General features: G+C 29.2%; 1 protein-coding gene across 1 annotated transcript in view; it reads left to right on the forward strand.

Annotated features, from left to right (window-relative positions):
• The first annotated feature begins 2,767 nt into the window (after window positions 1–2,767).
• Window positions 2,768–26,913, forward strand: part of LOC129966159 (uncharacterized) — a 42,335-nt gene continuing 18,189 nt past the window's right edge. The window contains exon 1 of the mRNA XM_056080555.1: window positions 2,768–3,337. Within this exon, the coding sequence (XP_055936530.1) occupies window positions 3,148–3,337 (190 nt within the window). The 5' untranslated portion in view covers window positions 2,768–3,147. The remainder of the gene's footprint in view (window positions 3,338–26,913) is intronic.

The following is a 26,913-nucleotide window of genomic DNA, read 5'->3' on the forward strand; positions in this document are numbered from 1 at the left end:
TGTATTTACATAAACACGAGAAATATATTTTTGTGTTTAACTTCGTAGTGTGTATTTTGGACCGCTTCTCATAGATCGACTGGATTCAAAATCTGATATAGATTGTGGCGAAAAGCTTATAAGACAGATAACAGCTGCGAGACCCGAGTATTACTTTTGTCTTGTGGTCTTGTTACTGGGCTGCGAACCATAAAATCCCAGGTTCTATCCTCGCTCATCTCAATTCGCTACATTGGTGACTTCGGACGATGAACCTTCAACCTTCGTACAGCTATTGTGGGGCCATCTACCCACAGCAACCCAAAGTGTCCGATTCAATTGACGCAGAAACACAACGCCGTCAGACTCACTTGGCGCAACAGCAACCACTCACCCACACACACTCGCCATAACGCTTGGCGCTGCTCAAATGGGTACAGGCGCATTAGACTCAACAGCTAATACATCACCACTCAACAGCCATATTGTTCGCCTCACCTCCGACTCACTGGAGGGAGAGTACTGTGGTGAAAAGCTTATAATGCAGTTAACAGATACGAAACATGTGCAATTGCTTTTGTCTTGTGATCTTGTTACTCAAATGCGAACCCCAAGGTCCCAGGCTCTATCCTCGCTCATCACAATCCGCTACATGATCAACAATTTAAACTCCAAAACCGTTTGCTAAATTCCGTTTATCTTGCTTTCGTGTTTCTCAGTTATCGTGTTCATATGTTTCCGAGAAGATAAGTAAACTAACAGTCTACTTTCGATGGATTTAGTTCAAAATTAAACACCGATCTATAGTTTTAATATAACGAACAAATACTTAAAATTTTCTTATAAAGCTCATAACATTTTCGAGTGACCTCTTTCACATAGACACATATAGACTGGCCAAAAGACAATCAATTTTCTGGTAGATTTGGAAAAAAAATTACACACATCTACCATTTAAGTAATAAAAAGAAATGCCAAATATTATCAATCTATGTCATCCCGCTTTTAAGTTCTCATGTTCATATGCACACAGAAACGTTTCACTAATGGATTTTCCCCGAAATTTTACAAAACTCTACTGTTTCGAAGTTAAGTCTGCATACTATATTTCTTTTATGTAACTGTTAGCGTTTTCAGCTATCATGTTCAGAGATTGACAGACTTAATTCTTCTTATTATTGCTGTTTATTTACTGTTATTTTACTTATTTATTCAAAGATGTTTACAATGTAGAGATTCTAAAAAATTATTCTTTCTTTTTGCCCACTTATACATGGAGATTAAAAAGAACTCGTGGAACAAAATTTGATGATGTTCAGAAGTAATTCAAAATTTTATTTGTCTTTAGGGGTGAACTCGTTATTTATTTTTTGATTTTGTTAATATTTCCTTTTAATAATAAGAATAATTCTTTAATGAAAGATTTATTTTGAAAGGAATTTTATAAAGTAAAATAAATGGTCTACTTTATCTGCCATACTTAAATCACAATATATTTTATAAAATGTTGATAAAACTCTGAATGAATTTAATTCGAAAAATATTTTTTCTAAAGATGCATCATGATACACTATGTCTTTAATTTCTTATAAATGCAAGTCACATTTACGGCATGCTTTAAAAAAAAAACGCAAGATACTTGAAAACTATTGAATATTTTTTTACTATTTGAATATTTTTTGCATAAAATTTCAACTAAAATACAACTTAAAGTATTTTTAATAAATCTTATAGTGATTTAAACGCACATTTTTAAAATAATAATTATTATTTTGCATTTGAAAAGAAGAATAAATATCATTTTCAGTTTGGAAACCTCAATTTAATTTGTAGAAAAATTTATTTATATATTTTTTATTGTTTATAGTTTTGAAAAATGATAATCATCAACGCGTTTTGACAGGTGTAAAGATTAATATTCCCAGTAAGAAAACTTTTTTATTATTTTAAAAGAAATCTAAACTTCTAAGCCAGAACATTATAGCATAACATGATCATATAACTCTGTTTTTATTACAGTTAAAAAAGAAAAAAAGGTCTCTTAAATATAGAAACAATAATATGCACTCAAAAAATTGTATTTAATATCATCACAATGGGTGTGAAAATACACACAGTAGTTAAAATAATATAAATGTTCGCATGAAATATTCCTTAAAATTATTTTTTCAATTTATAAAATTGGAGAAAATTTATTTGAAAATGATTAATATAATTTAAAAGCTGGCTTTTTTTTTTTTTTTTTTCAAGATTTTAAAGTGTGTAAAAATGATTATTGAGTGATAGTAATTTTGACGAAGTAATAGAGAAAAAGAGTCAATATTTCGATTAATCTTTAATTAATGAAAATCATTTACACAATGAAAGCCTCTTTCTCTGTAAGCACGTACTATCTAAGAAGTAGCAACTCAACAAATTTGATAACTCTAAATTCGTTGGTTTGCCCTGTAAAATGTTTTGAAAGATTATGATGCAGCAGTTTACATATAGCATCCACCTTGCAAGTATTGCATATTATAATGTATTATAAATTGCCTTGTCAAAATGTTTTACATCCACTTATGCAAAACGTTTTTAAAAAAATCATATTTTCTTTCGACAAATATGATTACTCTCTTCAAAGTAAAATGTTCTTTGTCTCTTAACTCGCTCGTCATAATACGTCTGCTTCCATAATCAAGAAAGAAAAAGCGGATTTGTATCGCGTGCGTCGAGGAGTTTTAGATTTCCGGAGAAACAACCTGTGAGGCGCACATTTCCGCCTTCTTCACTCGCTAACCCGACAGACTCGAAGGAAGAAACCCGAGATGCCCCGCACGCATGCGCACAAGTCAAACTTCTACTCTCTTGTCTGCTCTGCGAAGAAAAGCGACGCCCCATCCTCGTGCTCTGAGGAAACCCGAAGCGCGTGGGAAGAGAAAGGCGCACTTCTCCTACCTGAACTCTCAGCCAATGGGAACGCGGCATCCTTCCGACAAGCGTCCGGCCATACGGGCAGTTGCTGACCACAACACGACGGCGACGGTGATTTCATATCTCACATGGAAATGGTATGAACGTAAAATGGACGACATTTCCAACGGATAAATCGTTTGACGTTTGTGTGAGTGGCAGACGAGAGCATGCCCTGAACCAGTCACAGGTGCATCGAACCTGCCGTCGAGATAGATGCGTGTGCACATCGGCTGGATCGTTTGGTCCGGCTTGGCATGGGGGGTAGCGGCGGCGGAGACCACCTGCTACCCCCCTGGAGGGGTGGCAGGAATTGTGGTGGCAACGGTCATCGTAACTTTCGTTGTTGGGGGTTTGGGGGCTGCTTTGCTCTACCGATATTGGTGGGCTCCTCGACAGAAGACAGGTGAGTCTGCTTTGGCATATGTTATTGTTTGTAAGCGACAGGTGTTTGTTTTGAAAATGTGTACTCAAGTATTGAATAAATAATTAAAAAGGCATTCCCCTTATAAGGGCTTAAAAATAATAAGCTAAATATTATAAACCCATGCTAATATTTTATCTTTTATAAAAGGTATGGTTTTTTTTGTTTTGAAAAGGACATTCCGCATTAAAAAGGCATTAGTTTTATAGAGATTCAATTGAAGAATTTATGAAATTTATTTTCTTCAGTAATATTTAAGTATTGTTCAATGACGATTGTGTACATTATATGCACTTTAAAATACCATAAAAAATTTGTAAACTCCTGTTAATTCTGTCTATTAGAACTCTTGGAGTAAATGGATGACAATATATTAACATAATTTGAAATTCTATTCCACGAATTTAAAAAAAAATAATTTAGATTATTTGCGTTGCTTGTCTGTTATGGTCATATTTATTTGAATCAATATGCTCAATTTGTAGCTCATTTAAATTTCACATAAAGAGCTCGGAAAATATTTAGAACAACTAATGTAAACATATTGTATTTAGAAAAGATTTTAAGCTGAAATATTTAACTTGAAAATAAAATATTATATACAGGCAATTAATAAATTGACAAAAAAACTAAACAAGGATTATTGAATTTTGAAAGTCCCAGGAAGAATTAAATCAGCAAAGTATTTTGATGAAATTTGTATTAAAGAACTCAGCAGAAATTTGCAACTTCCTTGTTAGTTTGTTGCTTCTATACCTCTTTGTAATATTGGAAAGCTTAAAACATAATTTAATTTCCCAATAGGCTGTTTTAAATATTTGAAATTAAAGAATACATACAAGAATAATAACAAACAAATACCAGAAAACAAAGTCATATTATTATTATTCTGATATTTGATATTGTGGATGTTTATTTTATATAATTAAAAAGCATTCTATAAAGCAAATCGAAATACATAAACATAAAGTAACCGACTTTTATTTGTCATGATATTTATATGAAGAAGTAATTTAATAAATAGAACTTGGTTAATCCGTACTATTTTAATTTGAATTTGTTTTTCTCTAATCCTTTGAATTTCTTATAAAAATAATATTAAAATATTGCCAATAATCTGAATTTATTTTGTTAATTTGAAGTCAAAATAAATTTTAAAAAAATAAAATTGCTAAAAATCTCTTCCCTTCTGAATTCTTTCTTTAATTAAATCTTAAAATTTTTTTTGAATATTATAATTGTTGTATTGACAGTGTTGCACAATAGTTATCTATTATAATTATTACTTTATTAAAATACCAGTTTTAAAATAATTATTTTTAATTATAATTATTATCATTTGTTATCACTGCTTATTTATTTCACATAATTTGATAAAACTGTTACGCATTAAAAAAAATTACTGTCATTGTTAGTTTAAAAATTGTCGTTGAGCTCTTTTAAACCCTCTTTGAATTAACCAAATTCCACTGTAATCTCAATCTGAAAATGCAGTCTTCATATTCAAAGTAAGCTTGTAAACATTAAAAAACTAACCAGATAAAGCTTGTAAATAATAAGCCAGTTTTCATCATCGTTCAAAGGAATGTTAAATAACAAAATTTCAAAATAAATTTCTACTTCATCAAACGAATCAGTAATATTTCTTGTTCTGAAAATATTACTATGTTTATCCAGGCTCCAACGAGATTATTTTTACTTTTGACTCCTTACCCGGTTCATTAATTATTTTCTCAGTTATGTTCGCTATTGTGACCCTGGGTCTTTCTATATAAAACACCCACAGCAATTTAGGCACATCCACCGAGATCACGATAAAAGATTGCCTCGAAACGTAAACGAGTTGTTTTGATGAGACCGGGTCCTTCCTTCCTCCAGGGGTCATTCATTGACCCATTCAGTAAAGGCAGGAAAGCTGTTCCCGTGTCCAAGAGTTGTCGTGCCTCAGGACCAGTCACTGGTTTACTACGATAAATACATGCAAGTCAGTTACAGTTTCGGCTTAAAAGCAATTTTTCTTTAATCGTACTTTAATACATTTATGCTAAAAATGATGATTTTTTTCATTTGCAATTTCTGGACAAAATCATAAAGTCGGAAATGTCATTCAAATAAAGACATGAAAAATAATTCATTAGGAATGTTAATTAATTGGGATATAGTGTATTGGAAACTTGTTCTTCTGGTGCTCAATGCATAAAGACTTAGATCGTTATTAATTGGGTTTGAAAATCGTCACTTCACCCAGAGATACCACACATGTATTGTTGCCTCTACTCTACCTCTACTCCATTCTCTTCTTATTTTTTTTTAACTCTTCAGTGGAAAAATCTCTTCTATGTCTCTATAAACAAAAGTATTTCTAATTTTGAAATAATTTCATGACTGCAAATTATGGACGCCGATATCCTAAGTGATCCGAAATATATTTTGAAATATTTTAGTGGACATGAAATCTGTTTGATTCCTATTCTAAAATTATTCATTTTGAAAATGTAGAAGTATTTTATGAACACAATAGCTAAACAAGATTTTTTTAAAAAATGCAAGCAAGCATTTAGTATATCATTTTCAAAGTTACAAAAGAGATTTATGCTCATGAACCAGTATCTCTTAAAATGAAAAGCCTTATCTTGTTGAAAGTCAAAGTCCCCACAGTTCTAAGGTTCAATTCGACTAACAGGGTTTGAAAAATTGCCTGCTGAACTGTAGTAGGCAGACTTTACTGTTTAAGGTTCTCATCTGACTTAAATACTCATAGATATAACATAGCAATAAACAATGGTGTTTTTTTGTTTGTTTTTTTGTCCGTGTGATAGTAAGTTCTTTACTGGAGTTGGTGATAGAGACACTATGAGTTCTCTTTTCTATCCCAGCGTCAAGATCTTAATCAATCTGGAAGAATTTAATGAATCTTTTAGAATTTTTCTTATCTTATTATAATTTATGAAGAAGTATTAAATCAAGATTCTGTATTGAATTCAAATCAATTTTGCGTTTCAGCGATTTCTATAAGCTACTGCTGTCTATTTATTTCAAATAGACATTTTGCGTCTTCCAATTACACTTGCTGGTAACTAAAAAAGAGATATAAAAATTCTAAAAATTATTTATTAAAAACTATCAGTACCCGCACAGCGTTGACCGTGGCATAACATCCAAGAAAAAAAAATTAGCTTTAAACTTAAGTCTAGCCTCCACCTGATATAATATGGGCATATCACGCAACATAAAAAAAAGCCATAAAAAATATATTTAAAAATTATCAAAAATAACTACAAAACAATTTTTATGGCACATATTCAGAAATATGTAGACAGTTATAAAGGTAAAAATGCGATATGTTCATAGACAAAACAATTCACTAAAAATATAGAATAGGAAAGCTGTTTTAAAATTTAAAAATATACAAATAAGTCTTTTACCCACTGTTCCACACTTGCTTATCAACTCTGTATAATCTGATATGAAAGTAAAATTCAGGTTGCTTCATAATATAAGTGCAAAGAACATATACTGCTGTTCTACGCATACGCGAGTCGTAATAGGAAAATAATTAAAATCGCAATTATAAAACTTTTTTTTTATTTTGATATGACTTTAACATATTAAAACCTTCCCCAGCCTTACAAAATGGTATAAATATCTTCAATATCAGTTAAGTATTTCCCGAATTTTTCTCTTTCAAATATACAAACACTTTCAGAAGACTTCATTTTATACTATGAATAGATATTAATAGGCCAGAGCTTTTTTAATTTTTCACTCTTCTTAATTCTTTTAGAGTGAAAAAAATTCGACAGGCTTACTTTTTACCCTGAAAATGTCATCGCAATCCCGAAAACTATAAAATAATTGTTAAAACGTGAGTATTAATTACTGATAAAAGAAACTGTAACTAAAAAGGTTTTCCCAGCTGTTTCCAACAAAGAACTCAAATGCAAGATTATTTTCCTAATTATTTTTCATAATCTCCACCTGGAATCGTGACTTTTATGGAAATACGGAAAAAAGCATAAAAAAGGAAGTACTGGATTGGATCGAATGAACTGGAATGTTCACTCTTTATACTTTCACAATAGGTACATTTTATATCTAATTTTACTTTATATACAAGAAACTCGAATGTGCAACTTGGATCTCTGCGCATACATCGATTGGATTCAATATTATATACAAATCTATAATTTTTGGTGCTAAGGCAGCACACAAAATTAAATTTATCTTACTAGTTGCACTTTGGAGTGTTCGCATTTGTATCCTTGCGAATTGATCAATGCCAACCAACAAACTTTCATATTTCACCCAAAAATTGATGCAAATCTATAATTTCCGCTGTTGAAGTAGTATACGTTGACATATAATCGTTGAGATATCAAGGGCAAGAGCTGCTCAAATCTGTTTTCATGTAACAGATATGTTAATTTTCACCATCCTTTTTTCAATTTAGCCTACTCGTTGTCTGATATATAGTATATATGTCTTCCCGTAAATAATGCATTCATCTATATTATTGTCTTTGTACTGAAGTTATTTTTTATGAATTTTTTTCTTAATTTAGATTTTATCTTAATTTAGCCCATAGTAACTTCATTCTAAAATATTCTCGTATTTCGTGTTCCAATTCCACTTTCGGTTTAATTAATTCCTCTGTAAAAATAATGCGCCATCAGTACTACGTATAAAATTAAAGTGATTCCTTCGGTGCCCTTGAAAAGGTGTCAAAGGTTACCACTTGTATTGAATTGGTGCGTGGCCGGAAATCCCATGTTAAATAAGACTAGTGATCATTTGTTTCGCGTTTCTTTCTTACTTCTGCTTTTGTGCTGCTCTGCGTCTGCTTGTAAATAAATTGCTTTCCGGAGATGGATATTAAAGAGGGAATAAGACGAAATTAAAAATACAACATCTAGTTTATGCCTTCAAACCTGCACTCTGCTTCAACCAAAATAATATTACACACACACACACACACAAACACACACACACACACACACACACACACACACACACACATATATATATATATATATATATATATAGAGAGAGAGAGAGAGAGCACTCATATAGTATGTGTCAAATTTCACCCATTTAGCTTATTCCGTTTTTGAGTTATTTGTTCACATTCGACATAAAAACTGTGTTTTTCCCACTCAAGGATATGTCAATTCATTAAAATCTCAAGCTTGAATTTATTGACGATTACAATATCTTTTCCACTTCAAGTGCAAGAAACTAAAAAGTTGCTTCTTTCAGCCACTTCGAGATATTTTAGACTATCTAAACAGATTTTAAAAATTCACGTCTATGAAAGTTCAATTATTTATAAATTTTTTGTTTAGAGCCTATTGATAAACGATTGTAAAAAAAAAACAGATTTCGTTAACTGTCTTTAAATAAATAGACTTAAAGATAGTTAAGCATAAAAAATCCGAAAAAAGAATGCGAAATTCATATACAGACCACAGAGAAGTGACGTAAATAATACGATTATAATGATCATAAAATGACTCATAATCGATAAAAGTTAATTTGTTGATCTTTGTGCAGCTTGTGTTTCTTAGTGATCTTAACTTCAAATATTGACAAAGATGCTACAATATTTGCTCACTTCTCAAAAGAATATTTCCTACATTTCTCTATGCATAGAGTTTTCCTTCGTTTCTTTGACAATCTCTTTAGTATTGATTTAACATTCAAAAAATATAATAATATATAAGTGTTATGTCTTTTAAACCCTTTCCCTTTCATTCTTATTTTCGGAATTGTGCTTGGTCACAAATAGCAGAAATCTAATTATTAAAGAAATCTAATTAATTATCTCCCAATTAATCCATAGCATTTGGATTAATTAGGACCCGGCCCGATCCGGATTATTAAATAATTGACGAAAAAATTATTTCATAGAAGAAGAATAGACAAAATTTGCTTATAACATATTAATGTAACGACTGCAAAAATAACTACTGTTTGAATATATCAATCAATTTTACTATCCGTATTTGTTCTTACTTGTGAATATGGATTTTCTTCTCTCTGTTAACCCTTTAAAGGGCCATTTTTTTCTAGTCATATTATATTACAATATTTTTAGGCTTGAAATTAGAATAAGAAAAGGGATTCATTTAGCTTATTAGATAAATTTAATGTGATTAATTAATTCATTTAGTTAATAATTAAGTAACAAATCAAGACACATCATTTTGTCTGAGATAAAGAACTGAAGCATCTAAGTTTCTGTCTTTCTAAAAAAATTTGTTAGAACTTATGCCAACCTACACAATTTCATACAAAGATTGATAAATTTGGTGGGAAGCATACTTCCCACGGCCCTAGAAAGGATTAAAGCGATCCTATAGTTCAGATAATTGAAATTACTCGTTGAATAATTCGTTTTATTTTATTTTATTTTATTCAAATGCTATCATTTTTTTCAAACCATATCTTTTATGTAAGTAAAATATATTATTTCGGCTTGTGAATTTATTTTAGTAGTTCAAATGGCTCGTAGCTTTTTTTTTTTTGTCAAGTTTTGTTTCTATATACATACATGTGACGAATTATTAAGCTAAACTAAACGCAAAAGTAGAGTTTTGATTTCTCTCATACATTCAAGTCCTTTCTTTCCGCGAAATTGAAGATTTAAATTTTTTAAAAATATTTTCCTTTTTTGTAAATTGATAAATTTTCTACTATGCCCTCAACTATGGTGCCCTTGCTGAATGGTCATCTTTCTCAGGGTCATATATAAAACTCCAAAAAATAAAAAGGATTATAATGAAGAGATAATTATTAAATTCGGAAAATGATCACTAACTTTTGTATAGGTTTGGTAAAATTAAATAAACTACAGTTTAGGTCTCATAAAAATTTACTGAGCAAATTTTAATAAATATAGCAATTAGTGGAAAAGATAAGCCATTATAACACTGAACATTGTCTCAAATAATAAAATTAAACGGGAAACAGCTACGTTTCTTTTACCACATAGATTTTTCATGCTGAACTTTCATTTTTCGACAACAATTCAACTTTATACAAACAAAAATAGCAAAGGGAATGAAAAAAATTTTAACTTTGGTAATTATAAGAATTGTATATTATCTCGGACCGTCTTTGAAAGGATTTCGAATTTTTTCAGAGCGTCGAATGACACAATTTGGACACTACTTCACTAGGTTATCGAAAAAATAATATAGTTAACTTTATGCATTTTCCAGTTATGATTGATTAAGAATGTTATGGCTATTTTCAGGATAAAACATCTGTTTTGAATTTAAGTTTTATTACTAATGTTTTAAAAGAATTGTAGAAAAATGTGATCAAAATACTGGAAGGGTTGTTTTTTTTTTTTAATTTGTCTCTCATTTATTTAATAAGGTAGTCGCAGATTTCTGATTCCTAAATTAAAAGATATTCTTTTCAGTAATATAATTCCAATTCGGAGTACAAGATAAATATTTATTTGACAAAAAATTATGCAATAAAAATAAAATTTTCATAATCTTCACTTTTTATAAAGTGTTAAATCTATTTTTCAATAGGAGCTATTAATTCAAAACTTTTTATGACTTTTAATTCAAAATTGTGGCATCTTTTTAATACACGACAAGGAATCGGAAAAATAAAGTGAATTTCCCGTCTGATAAATATCATTTTGTTTTTTATACATACAATAAAAAATGGGAAACCATCGTTTTAATGTAATTTTTCTAAATTTAAATGCAATTTTTTTAACAGTTATTTACTTGGGAAAAAAGGGGCATTTTTTAGATCAGACAAACTTTTGATTTCCTTATAATAGTTTTAAAAAATAATTATCATATACTTTACAGCAACATAGTATGAAATAAGTATATTACGGCTGAAATATAACTGTGGATAAGTGTGACTCATTCTGCTTTCTTTGTTCACCAAACATTATAAAGTTTCATGGCATTTGATATGAAATCGTTACTTGGCAATTACTCACGCATCATTGCAAAAGCTGTTATGTGTCACTGAGTACATTTTTACTCATTATCCAGCAGGTGATTCGATATTTTTTATGTGGCACACAACAGTGTTTTGATAATATAGATGCAGAAAGGACTTCAAAATTTTTGACTATCATCATTATCACAAAACGCATCATCATTATCAGGAAAAAATAAACATTCGTTAATTATTGAACAAAACAAAAACCTGAATTTTTAACTTATTAGTTTTTAATTTATATTGTATTACTATAAATGCAATATAATTTTGCAATTAACTTTTTTTTTCAAACTTACTACCAGATGGTGCCAAGCATATGAAATCAATTTTTGATTAAATGAATCGATTAACTGACAAAAATCTTTGAAAATATTAAAGTAACTAATCGTCATCATGAACACATAAAAGTGTAAAATTTCAAAGATACAACACATCATGAGGCAAGTAAAAAAAATTAATAGAGAAATTTCATTCTTACATTCATGAAATATGTCAAGTTAAGGAAAAGAGTGCAAACAAAGGCTCGAAAGGAACTTGAATAAATTTCAAGCTATCATATATTTGATATGTATAAAAATTATGTATTTGTTTACTATATATTACATTTTTGTCTAATAATTTATATGAATACATCATAATGGAAAATTTCCGAATATCGTTATAATGAATTTCGTTACTTTAACGTTATTTTCATGTACATATTTTAAGTTCTAATATATTTTTATAATAGTTATATAAAAAGCCAATGTTTGCCTCGAAATCGTCTTGCTGATTAGACTGAATTTTCATTGCTTAAAAAAGAAAAATATCAATGTAGAATTCTCAAAAGCATAAAAAAGCAATTTTAATGCAAATCCTAAAAACAGTAAAACTTTGCTGGTATATTTTTTTTAAATCTTGAGATTGGACAAAACAAAATAACTTTAGAAATTGATTGATTCCGTTAAAAACTGAATAAAAATGTTTTACATAATAAAGCTTTCTGTTCCTATAATACATGTATATTGGCGGTGTACGTATATCATATATAATTTATGTCTAATATTTAATGTAAAAATTACATTTATATTAAAAATTATAAGATTCAAAATCTTTTATCGTCTGTAAACTTCTTTAATTAAAATTAGAATATCAATTGAGATGGACAATTTTTTTTAAAAAAACTTTATTATAGATTTATCCTTAAATTATTAAAAATCGTCTGAATTTAGTCAATTATTTACTAAATTTTGGAAAATTTTAAAATTTACACGGAAAATGAAACTGATATCATTGAAAAGTTAAAATTTTAAATTTTAAGACGGTATAAAAATATTTCGTGTGGGATAATTTCTTCCGAAGTTACTGCTGAAAAATAGTAATATTTCGTTTAATTTCTAATTGAGTGAATATCCAATTTACTTTTGCTTTTTCAAAAGTTGAAAATATTCTCAGTAAAGTATTCGTATTATTTATTTGAGTTGTTGTTTTGAAGTTGACAGCATGTCTTATATAATAAGTGTACAAGGTTATATTTAATCCCTGTCAATTGTTTCAGGTGATTTATGGAACATACATGCAAAGTCAGAATAATTTTTATTTACATTAAAATTATATAGGATTTTTATTCCACAGTAGTTTTTAAAAAGAGACCCGCTTGATTTAAATATAGAACTGTGCCAAATTTTATTCTTATTTATTTGCATTTCTGAGAATATCTGGAGAAAAACAGAAAAAGTCCAAAAATGTATGTTCCTTCTGCTAACTTTCAAAATATTAACCGTATCTCTACTCTTTCATAAATAGAGCATCACTTTTCGGCCACGTGCGGCAAAATATTGGATTTCAAACACAGTAGAGCATGATGCACGTTTTCCACCGAACAACAGATCCCGTTCTCTTTTGTGATCTGGATTCTTTCAATGCCATCGGATGCGACAGAAAAGAGAATGCTTTGAAAAGTTTTTGCAAAAACCCCTCCCCCTGACTTCCGGTCTCTCTTCTTTTTGAGACTCGTCTGTCGTTGCGGCAATTTCCGTAATTATTGCGACAGTAAATCTGCTTTACCTTGTTTCATAACAGAAAATAGAAATAATCTTTTTCTATCCATTAATATGAAACTATGTCTTTCTCAGAGCATCAATGGCAAAGTCTGTCATATTAAATTCATAACTCAAATATTCACATTTTCAAAATTTTAGCATAGTTTTTATTGGCTTTCATTTTTATGAGACTGGATGGATTGTTTAACAATCGGACGGATTGCAGGAAAAAATATATGTCTGCTTATTTGCGCTAGGAAAAACTATTTTGATTACATTTAGGATATCATTAAAAATGAACTCATGGGCAATATCGAATACTGGTACAAAATGCTATAATTTACTTATTTTTGCTGAACAATAAAAAGGTATATATATATATATATATATATATATATATATATATATATATATATATATATATATATATATATATATATATATATATATATATATATATATATATATAGATAGATAGATAGATAGATATATAATAAAATTTCATTTTAGATTATTAATAACCATATAATTTCAGACAATATGAATTTTTTTAAACCCTACTTTTAATTAATAGATTAACATTTAGTGATAATTAAGAAGCTTTTACTGCAATAACCCTTTTTAAGTAATCACGTATACACACTCTTCTTTTGTTTTCCACTGATTTTCTTAATATATTAAAAATATTAAGAAAATATATTAAAATGTACGGTACTTATCGGTAAGAATGGCATCCAAAAAACACCAAAAAAAAAATGTCGCCAATTTGGCGATTTCAATTGCTCAACTATATAGTGCTCTGACAAGATACTTGAGTATATTTTTATAATTTAGAGAAATTTTGTCGCCTTTTTTTGTCGCCGTTAAAACCGAATTGCATCAAATTTACTATTGTGATATATTTTTTTCCCAATTCTATTAACTACACTAAGCATGACAAGGAACACCACCAGTCATCTAAAATGAGAACATGCAATTTGATTAGCCCTATTGTGAGAAACAAAAAGAATGTAACTATTATTATTTTAGCTAAAAAAAAAGAAGAAGAAGAATCGGTGTGTTGGAAATTCAGAGACGATGATTCACTATAAAACAGCTGCGATGCTGCATAGATTTTTTTTTCAAACATAGAATTGAATAGAGGCATGCACGTAATCTTTACATAAATAGAGACTTCCATATAGGATGAATGTTCTATCTAATGTAATAAGGTAGTTTCTTTGTCCGAAAAGGGAAAAAAAAGGTTAAAAATATATTTCCTCGGGTCCCATTTATTTATCGACATTGACTGATTTAGATAGAATTAAGTAACAAAGTGGTCTCAGTTGATTTTATGAATGCCCGATAATGAATGATATGCAAGTCATCGTATGAATCTAAAATCGTATTTTAAAATTGCACAGTAGTTATTAACTAGACATAATCTCTTAATTTTTAATCACGTTTGGATAGTGGCAGCTGATTAGAAACAAAAAGCCTAGAAATTTTTATACCAAAGCACTGTGGAAATTCTTGGCTTTTGACGACAGATTTAATGCCGTCCACAAATATATCAAATATCTTTGGGTCCTGCAATCTCATAGTTGAGATCATCAGGGCCGCAGCTATCTCCTTTGTAGCCACGGGTTAGAGACATGATTCTATCAGTCATGTACTTGAATCTGATTTTGATAAAAGCCATCAAATTGAAACATTTCCCACTCGTATTGTATAGTAATCTGTAAAAGAGGATACAAGCTTTATTTTCATCATCTGACCATGGCTTAAAATTGAGAAATTCTATTTTAAAATAAATCTCTTCTAACTTCTAAACGGGATGATAATCAAACTAAACTATATTGAACTATAATTTTATCACCAGATTATTTTATTACTGATCTACAAAAGAAAATGCAGTAAATTACGATTCAGCGGAATAATTGTTTTTCTATAAATTACTCGGGAATTGTGATTTGAACAATATTAAGAAGATATTACTATTGAAATTGGGATTTATAAAGCGAAAACAAAATAAATGACAATATTTGTAGCAAAAAAGTTTATAATTGTGTATTAGAAGGGTAATATGTGCAATAAAATTATTAAAATGGGGGGGGAAACCTCAAGAAAATTAATTCTGCTCATTATATTCGAAGTAAGATGAATCAAGACATGCAATTTCTCTTACCAGATAAGCCTTTTTTTTAAAACGTTACCATATAATAAAAAATATATATATTTATCACTCCGAATGATTTACGAAATCATTAACATAGTTTCAAAGATTACTCTATAAAAGCAAATAAATTAAACAATCAACGCAAATAAACTAAATACGCATTACATGGTCTGAAGTTGCAATAACCCAATCACAATAAAAAAGTGTTTAAAGTTAAGATTTGTTCCGGATGAATTCTCACGAAAACCTAAAGAGGCATAAATCAAATAAGGTTAATGAATTTAGGTCTTTACATTCAGCTAATTTATAAGTATTAAACGAAACTGCTCTCTAAAGATGATGAGCTTTAATGAAAATTGATTTTCATTTCGGTCATGCTTAATTCTAATTTTATTTATAATAATTGCACATCATTTACAGTTATTAAATAAAATACATATTTAAACTAATTAAACATAATCCATAATGAAAATTGTTTTACAATCGATGAAAGGACTATTTTAAAGTCGTAACTAATAAGTTAATCAATTGAAATTAAAGGCAAAAACTACTGGTAAAAACTCTTTTTTCATTCGATCCAAAACATAAAAATATAAAAAAATATCTAATATTTAAATATAAAAAAGTTTTATATTTAAATTTCAATTAATAGGAACATATTAAATAAATTAAAAATATTGATTAAACCATAAAAATTGCTACAGTTTATTACAAATAAGAGTATGCTACAAATTATTTTCAAGAATTATTCACTAAATATGTATTAAAATTAGACAAAATATTATAATGATAAATTCCTTTTTTAGAAACCAGTATCGAAAAAGAATGAACAATTTTTAAATCATTTATCTAACAAAGGAAAATTTTTGGAATTTAAAAAAAATTGATGAACCAGTGAATTCAGGCTGACTTTCATTAAAGCTATATAAATATACTGTCGCAAATCATGTTTATTAATAATTTTTAATCGGTTATTATAAATATGAAGTAAAAACTGCATGATAACTATTAAAGTTTGGAATTTAAAGATGGTATTATTTTTATATAATAACATTTTCGGAGGATACTGTGAAAAAAGTTACTAAAATTTCGTTTCATTTTTTGATAAATTAAAAGTAGGAAAATAGTAAATCTTACATGAAAATTTCAGTTCTACAGTTTATTTGTGCCAAATTTAATAACTCTAGGTCCAACTGCTTGTTTTGTAGAGTGCCAATAGACAGATAAATACATTCTTGAGATTGTATTTGAGATTTACGTGTTGAGATTTTTTTTAATTTATATTGATGCATTATCTCTTTTTTAAAGTAGTATTCCTCTGGAATCTTGCAGAAAATTCACGTTCATGCCGCAGATGTCAAAAAAACAGCGCCAACTGTATTTTGAGATTCAGAATACATTTTGCAAGGAAAAGAGAAAATGATTTCACGTAGTTAAATGTAAATGACAAGCGAGCGCATTTGACATGTAAATACATCACATGTATTGACTTCATTCTGTCTATTTCAGATTTAACTTGGCAACTGTCTTCTTTGATATTCTAAACAGAGAAACTAAATACTATATTTAAATTTATAATGTGACTTTGATCTGTTTAAATATGCGTTACTGATTTATTTTGAATTTTGATTCTACGCATTTGAGCGGATCTTTTCTGTCACCATTCTAGAAATGCAGCATTTGGATTTTTCTTGATTTCTGTAGTTAGAAAAAAATTTAGGATATTCAACTTTTTAATCTCAGACATCGTATCACGGTACTTATTTAGAATTGGAAATTTATTTTAAAAATTTATTCTTAAATAATAATAATAATAGCAATGACAACATGAATACAAAGAGCATATTTAATACCTTCGAAAAAAATATGAGTATAAAAAAATGTAATAAAAATGTATGTATTGTTACTAAACAAATGATATTTAAAAAATTTTCTTTCAGTATTATGTTCGGAAATTATTGTGGAATAAACATTAAAATTTTAACTAGAGTTCTTGTCAAAAATTTCATATTTTGATGAAACCTCTTTCTTAATTATCTTTCCAAGAAGAAACTACGCATCAAGAAATAAACTCTATCTACTATCCAAAAACTAATTATCTGCTAAATTTGATAAATTTAATTTTTATCGATAAATCTATTGATTTGGTCTAAAGAGCGTTTAAAATGATATTTTCTTCACGCATATTGCATCAAACATGCCAGAATTTACAGATAGTGCACCAGCCTATAAATATTTTCATCCTGAAAAAAAATGCTTACTGATTTGCAAGAATTTTTGATTAATTGTTCAATAAAATTAGCTTGTACAATTGTAAAACGAATTATAGGTCTAATTACTTCACTGAATTTTATTTTATAGTTGTTCATTTCTTGTTTCAGTCCCTTTGTTATTTTATTATCTTCATTTCCAAATGCTTCATGAAGTATTTTTTTATGCTTAATGGCATTAATTACTTTTTTCAATCGATACATAATAATTTATCTTTCGCTACGATTCTTATTGATCTGTAATTGTTTTGAGGTAGCGGTAACGTCAAGAGTCTACTGTTATAGATGGCAGGTGCGGGAAAATAAACAATGGTATTAATATCTCTAATGTTTTGCCATTATTTTATCCCTTAAACACTTTGTTTTGTTTTATCTTCAATCGTCTGGATCTAAAAGGTTTGAAGTTGCCAAATTGCCATGAAACGCAATCATCGTAACGTTAAATAAAACGATGTCTAAAAGATTTTTTGATAGCATTGCAAGTTGTATTTGTTGGTCTCTTGATTTTAAAATCCCAAATTTGATGAAATAATTTGAACGGTTTAGAAATAAATCGTTGAATTGGCGCTAGGATTTCGAATTTGTGCTTATTTTGTATTAAGGAATATTCTGGTGGCATTTCATTTAAAATTTATGGAAAACTATCGTGTGTGATGCTTTTTAATAACAATAAATTTCAGATTATTATTTCTTAGGTTTAAAATTGTTTCTTAATAAATCGTTTTTTATTTATCATATTATATATTTGGCCAATTTTCCGAAATTTTTAAAAATTATGCTACATTAACGCATCCACGAAAACGAAATTCTCGAAGAGCGGAGTTTTTTTAACTTTTCGTTGACTTTTATCAAATAGAAAAAAATTTGCAACATGAAAACTTTTTTAGTAATCTAAAAGTTTGAAAACTTGATTTAATGCTGATTAGAGGGCTACTAATTTAAAGGTCTATTTAATTAATTACACAGAAAACCTTAATGAAATATTTCAAATAAAAGCTATTTTTTTAATAATTGTTGAAACTTTTTGCAAACATACTTATGATTTATGAGAAATACCTCATTATTGCTTTCAACAAATCAATGAGTCGTCTGGTCTAGAGCTATGAAAAGTAAAGCGCAAAGTAAGCCGAAGTAAAAGTAAAGCCGAAAAGATCAGCTTCAGTTCTCTACATGCCCAGTTCCATTTGTTCCATTTCTTGAAAGCATGCTCAGTATAGATTATGTACTTTCACTAATTTTTATCTGCATTGACTTTTCTCCTAAAAGACAATAATCACATTTTCTTAGAGGAAAGCAATAATTAAAGTAAAAAGTCACAAAAAAAAAGCCTGTTTGTTACAATCCAAAATAAAAACTCAATCTGCTAAGGCAGCAATCCCATTTAAAAAAATCTTTCGAAAATGCATCTAATCTTTTTATACATTCTTTTTTTAATGATATGAAATCCGTATATCAACGACAATTTATATGAACGATACATAAATGCTTCCAATTACACCAGTTCTGAAAATTGTAGAACTTAATTTTTAACATTTTTAAAATAAACTTTTTTTTCTTTACAGACAACAAGGACTTAAAAAGATACATTTCCGTAAATTAAATTTTTAATCGAAAAAAAAATCGAATTTTAGAAAAAGTATTGAATTGACCAAAAATTCGAATTCTAGATTTTGGCAAATCTCCACGGATCAGACTTTTCTGAGTTCAACAAATACATTATATTCATCTGTGAACTCGATAATTAAAAAACTAAAAACTCATGAAAATTAGCACGTGGTCATCATTTCACATTGTAGGTTTCCCTCAAATTTTGAAAAAGTCTATCTGTCCGATTGTTTGAGTTTGAAAACAGCAACAAGACGTAATGAGCTAGATAAAATTTAACAGATTTAACATTCTAAAGTGTAGATCTGCGTCAGATTTAAAAACAAATCCATCAACTGGTTAACCATTTGTCGGACTGTACTTCCAGAAGCATGCAAACGCGATAACTCAAAAACACAATAACTTAAATGTACATATGATATTGTGACTGTAATTGTAATTCCGGATCAAATTTTGATTTCAATCAGCTCGAACAAACGTATCCATTTACCGCATGCAGGGAATTAATCTCAAAAGAAAAAAAATCGCACAAAATCTCATGACAGGCTCAGTAAAAATGCTAAATTCATGCCAAAGATTAATATTTCGTATTTATTGTTTGTCAATGCCATGAAAGTCATTCGTGCTTTTACTCAGAGTCTTAACATAGAGTAAGTGCGAAAGGTTTTTGAAAGACCACTCCTATCTAAATTTTTTTTTTAAATGCTGAGTCATAAAAAGAATGGTGCATAAAATTCATATTTGAAATAATTCATAATTAACAGAGACACTCACTCCGTTTATGGATAGCAATAACAATAAGGAACCCAGCTCTCAATAAGGAACAAAATTGATTTCTTCCTCTTGATACTCAAATATTTTGTAATTAGACAATGCTAATTCATTTTAATAAACTTTGTTTTCATGTTTAGAGGAAATACAGATCTAAAAATAAATTTATTAGAATGAACTGGTGCGTTGTTATGGTCAGAAAACATGCAAGTAATTAACATCTCTCATGCGAATCCAAGTAGGTCGACAACATGTTCAATATTTCAAATTAAAACTTACATAATAGCAATGGAAAGACTTCAAAACTTAAGGGTACGGCAAATTAGTAGCAAGACCTTGCCGATTTATTTATGTTTAGACCTTATTCTACGGCTTTGCCTCATCGCCCTGACACTAGACCGATTTTTGTCGATAAATTTAATATATAAAATCATCTCTCTTCTTTCTTTTTTTTTTTTCGCATTACTAATTAGTTTAATATATTTTCCAAGAACATTCGAATTTACTGGATAGAACCATTTTGCTAAGTAATGTTATTGCCAAGGCATTTCTGAATTCAAATGAAATGCCCTGTAGTCAGAAATCTTGTAGTTAAGAACTCCATTCCCCATCCGCACACCGTCAAATCAAACTGAAACGAAACAAAAATAATATTTCGGGAAATCAAGCATGTCATTAAAAGAAAGGCAATATAAAAATGTGGATTGTGAAAATGAAATAGTAAATTATGGCTTCTTAAAAATATTATTTGGAGTATAAAAAAAATATTATTTTATGAATATACGGAAACATGTGCTAAAAGATGTAATTTATTTCGATAAATAGAGATGATTGCTCTTGAATTTCATTTACAATAAGAACACGTATTATTACAAATGAGCATCAAAAATCTTGCTTAACGATATTCTACAATGAACAAAGACTGCATTACGATAAAATGGGAAATCTTAGTCTCCTAGTTGTTATCGGTATTTCTGTATTGTTTTTGACCAGAAATTCGATGAATTATGTATTAACTATAACATTTTTTATACATATATACATATTCATTTGGCTACAGTCCTTGTGGAACCAGCGCTGAACATAGGTAGAAACGCTTTGAAGCTGATCAAATATATAGATTAAAATAAAAATAAGTCTGTATAAAAATTATTAATAAAATAAAAAGTTTCAATTAAAAAATATATTCAAATAATATGCAATTCTTTAATAATTATTAAAGAATTAACAAGCGTGGAATTTGGAAAAATTTTTCCTACTGCGGGATTATTTTGTACAAAAATTAAATCACAAGACCAAATTATTGACTCACGGTTATTATTATTTTTCATCGTAAAAAATTATTCATGTATAAATATTTTTAATTTGTTATAAACATGTGGAATTTTCTCTACATTATTTCTCTTCAAAACAGAATTTATTTTCATAACTTCTTTCATTACAGCAGACAATAATCATATAAAATGTTCTATTAACATGGATTTTTATTTCATTTTCAAGTAAACTTCCGTAAATTTACCGACATACCATATTTTAAAAAATAATAATGCATTACCGATAATTTTGCATAACTATACAATAGCTACAAACGAAGATATGTATTGTTTGAGCTACTAATCTTAAAATTTAACACAGTTGATTTTTTTATTCATTCATTGATGTTTTTTAATCCCTTCCACCGAATTCCTTTTGCATTTCCAGTCAGGTCTATAACTATAAAAAAAAGCATTCTTTTCCACTTTAGACAATTATAAATCTTCTATTGTCCTTCAAATAAGTCAATAGCAAACTGTGCAACATTTTTTAACCATTCAAAGAGAAGTAATATAATCATCAAGGAATCTGACCTCTAAAATTTAATGATTCGCCAAGTGTCAACCCACCCTAAGTTAGAAAATTCCCTTTTCTAATTTAGGTGTCAGAAACTGAGACATTTAAACTCTGAAACTGAAAGAAATCATAACTCTTTAAGTAATTACAACTCTGGTAAGCTAACCTCTTTTGATAGATTTTCCAATGTACGTTCCAATAAATTACTAACTGAATAATAAATGATGGCAAGGTAGAGCAGAATTGGACTCCATCAGCTAGGGTAAATACTTTGAAATGCGTTAATTAAACTCAAATACATTAATTTACAATTCTATGAAATACAGCCAGATTGCCGATCTGAACGGCAAGCTCTCGCAGCTTTGCGGGTATCTTAGCTTTTTAGTATCAGAAATTCCAACCAAGAAGAAGGGGGAAATGCTATTTGATGGCGAATAATGAACACTAAATGTATAGATTTGTGATAAAATTTAGGCCAAATCCTTCAGCGAGAAAATTATTGTTATATGTTCGTGCGTAGTTGAAAAGGGTAACACAAAAACGCACTAGCTAGATAAATGAAGTTTGGTGTATAATCTAAATATAAATCATATATTTGTAGTTCTGATCTAAATCCGTCAACAGAAGACTGTTTTATTTGCTTCTATGCATGTGAACAAGAAAGCCCAAAACTGCATCTTGCAGGACGTAAGAAATTCCCTATTTAAACTCAACATTAAAATTGCAGATAGATGCCAAATTTTGAAGCAAATTAGACTCTCGGAAGAGCAAATACTCCAAAATGCAAACTCGAATCTACTCACTTTACGATGATTGTAAAAGAAGGCTGGAAAATCCCTGTTTATTTTACTTGGGACTCCATCAAATCGCAATAATACTCGCCTAATGATTAAATAATATAAATAAATTTAACTATGTACCTACGGGATTATTGTTCCGTCATTCTTTACATATATGTATATTTGAATGATTTATGACTATTCTATGATTCTCCATTGCATTCTTCATCACATTTTCGAAATATGGCTCCATTGATGATTTGACAGGATGGCGTGGTATGTTTTGTTTGCAAATTTTCCGTTTGAATCCGGGTCAGGGCAGAAATTTTTGTCAGAATGCCGCATTTCATGCCGCATGAAGAGAGGAAATTTCAAAACAGCGGAGCATCCAGGAAGACAAATCAGAGGGTGGTACTGTCAACTTCGCTGGACAAGCAGAATGTGTAAAAGCGCATGACGAGCTTAAAGAATTCACACGCGATACGAGTGTTACACTGTTCGAAGTGGCCGTTGAAGCGTGTAGAATTAAACAAAGAATACCTTGTCCTTCGTTTATTTTATCCAGCATTTTATCGACAATGATCCGAGAGAATGGTTTTGTAACTGTAAGATCAAAATAGTAGAAATCGGCTCATCTTTAAAAGGATCCCACGAACGCGATATACAGTAGGGAATGATCGAAATGATCAGAATTTCTAAACGTCAGTACCGGAAGGGATGTATAATATTTATTTATTATATTTACTACCGGTATAGTATAGTAAAAAGAAAATATTAAAAGTGTAAAAGTATAATATTTAAATAAGAGAATTTTAAGAAGTATAAAAGTATATTAAAAGTATAGTAATATTTAAATATTAGGGAAGGGAGAGAGGGATAGTCCCAAGACATGTTTAATCACTCTAACATTGACACTAGCTGTAATATGAGTCCGTATATCGAATCTGATTGCTCGAAAGCTTAAAGTTATTAACATGCAATTGCACTGGATGGTTGTTTCAATAATTTGATAATATACAAGTTGTCAGTTATTAAAAATTAAGAAAAATTTATTTATACAAAATACTTATTGTATAAACTGATTTTTGTTGTTGTTGTTGTTGTTGTCTAAATGTAAAAAAGAACTGATTTTGACATTTGCAAAGTTTATTTTGCACATTGTGGAATAAAAGGGATTATGCGAACTGAGAAATGGAGAACAATTTAGCCTTCAAATGAATTTGAAAAGAGAACAAATCTATTCTTAAATATGCCCTAAGTCATGATATTTTTATATGACTTAGAAATGACTTTTATAATGACTCTTGAAATTGCACAATAACTTAGAATCTCGTCGCATACTGTGTTAGGTTTATATATATATATATAGTATAGAGAAAGTATAGTAATCGTCAAAAAATTCGAACTCGAGATTTTGACGAATCTCTACGTTTTAGACCTCCTTGAGTTCAAAAAACAATTTGCGCTAGACGGATGAAATGTTTATACCAAATTTGCTGATTTCTTTCAAATTTAGAGTAAATTCTGTTCAGAAAAGTCCGTGCATCCGGATGTTCGAATATAAATTAACACGGTAATTAAAAATCGAAGAGAACTAGACAGATAACATTCGGTACATAGAGTTATACATTTAATATCTATTGTGTTATACCTCTCAAATTTTCAGTCAAATCCAACAACGGGGTGACTGTCTGTCGGTTTGTACTTTCAGAAATAAATAAAAGCGATAATTCAAAAAAGCAATGACTTAATTATATCAAAATTAGTACGAGAATTTGTGATTACAAATGCAGCTTTGCATCCAATTTTTGTTTCAATCGGTTAAAAAAAACGTGTCTAAAACACAAAGTCGATTTTTGGATACTATTAACACATATGAGAAATTAATGGCCAAATAACTAGCCAAGTATCACTCGACAGTTTCAGTAAAAATCAAAAGTTCACGCCAAAGGTTAATATTTCACAACTATTGTACGCTAGTGCCATGTAAAGCATTTTCTGGCATGGCAAGCATATTAAAGATCATGCGAGAAAGTTTTTAGAAAACCAATCCCGCTGATTCAGTGTATGAATCATCCGATGTTTACTAAGAAGTTTAAAATGTTAGGACACTTCACTATCATGTTTCCTTATAACGAGGAAAATAAAAATCTTTTTAATAAGAATCAAAATAAAATTGCGAAATTCTTATTTAATACTCACGGAAGATGTTATTTGAAATAAAGATTGATTTGCCTTGTGATTTTAAAAAAAAATCGACAATAGAAAACAATGGAATTCCAACATAATAGCATTATCTCAAAAGATGGAATAAAAAAAAACGTATTTATCTGTTTTTCATATTTGTCTATTAAAATACATTTTTATTTAGATGAATATTATACGAAATTAATTTATTTGTCCTTGAAAAACTTTCGATCTTTGTGCTCTAAGAAATAAATTTTATCGATGAATTAAAAATTATTATAGCCTTCAGTCACGTTCTCTTTCAATTTATATGTCATTCATTTTCTATACTTTCTGGATAGGTTTTCCATTTAAATGCACTGGGAATTCTAAATGTTATATTTCTAACCTTTAAAAATAACAGTGTTGAAAAAGAAAAGCAATATTTTTCTTAAATATCATTGACTCAAAAAGTTAATTGCAATCAGCACAGGTTGCGCCCATTTCCTGTTAACCTCGTTCCTAAATAGGCCAAGTGCAGAGAAGTTTCGTTTTATTGCAATACATTGTTTTTCTTTTTCTTCCCCCCCCCCTCTGGTGGCGTCTTTTTCTGCTTTTTTTAAATCTACAATAAAGCATTTCGTCATCCAGGGTAATGAAATAGCTTTCATTGCTGGACTGCGCATGCTCATGGAACTGGAAAAATATAGAAAGCTGGTACGACTGGATCTGTAGTCTTTAAAAATGAAAACCTGCTAAAAGCTTTGTTTACATTTTTTGACCCTGAAGCTTAGCTGGATTCTTCCTCAAGTGCTTATGAAGACCATGAACTGCAGATATTTTCTTAACAGCTCAAGCACAGTGTTTTTTTTAATTATGATCGATAGACAGAATTGAGCAACCATCTCAAATTCAACTGCCAATACGGACTAAATAAACAAAGCTTATAAGGGCCTTAAAAAACAAAAATTTAAGTTTTTTTTGTAAGGAATGGCTTTTTTATTCATTTTTTTTCCATTACAAATGTCCAAATGGGAACAACAAACGTTGTCTGCCACATTAGTGACTTTTAATTGTAACTATATTAGTCCAGAATTCGTATACGTCTTAGTGTTACTTTTTTTTTATTCCTGCTCATGCTACTTTTTTTATGTTCATATTTTTTCTTTATTTATTTTAAATCATGTTTGAGTCGAATTCATGTAAAAATCAGCAGTTGTGAATGAGAAGCATAGAGAACTTTATTACTAAAACTGCCTTAAATATGGAAATTTTAGAAAACATAATGGGTTACTTCTTCTCCTTTAGAAAATACAACATAAACCAGTTTGAGTGGTCTTCCAAAAACTTTCCGGCGTACTCTCGATTAAACTTGTCAAGGCAGAGAACATCTTGCAAAGCATTGGCTTACAATAGTTACGAAATATTAACTTTTGTCTTGAATTTAGATTTTTTTTTACTAAATCTATAATGTTCATCTTTGGCGATTAATCCCTGACATACCGTTAACAGTATCCGAAAATCGAAATTGCACCTTATACACATATTTCACAACTAACTGATACAAAGATTTGACACGAAACTGCACTTGTCCCATACCAAATTATCACATTTACATGTTCCTGAAAACACAGACCGACAAACAATCAACTCATTGTTGCATTTGACTAAAAAATTGACAGATGTCTACACTATAATCTGTGTACAAAATCTTATCTATCTAGCTCTTTTTATTTTGTAATTATCGTTATTCAAACTGCCAAATAGACAGACTTCCTCTGAAAGAATTTTCTCAAAATTTGACAGAGGTCTACAAAATCAGTATAATGACAATGTACCAAATTTCAACCGTCTAGCTCAAAGCATTTTTCAGTTATCTTTGTCAGAGACAGACAGACATTTTCTAATTTTTTTTTTAAACTTGAGGAGGCCTAAAAGGTGGAGATTCGTCAAAACCTCGAGTTCGAATTTTTTGACGATT

The sequence above is a fragment of the Argiope bruennichi genome, chromosome 4 (genome assembly GCF_947563725.1).
Source record: "Argiope bruennichi chromosome 4, qqArgBrue1.1, whole genome shotgun sequence".
Lineage (NCBI taxonomy): Eukaryota > Metazoa > Arthropoda > Arachnida > Araneae > Araneidae > Argiope > Argiope bruennichi.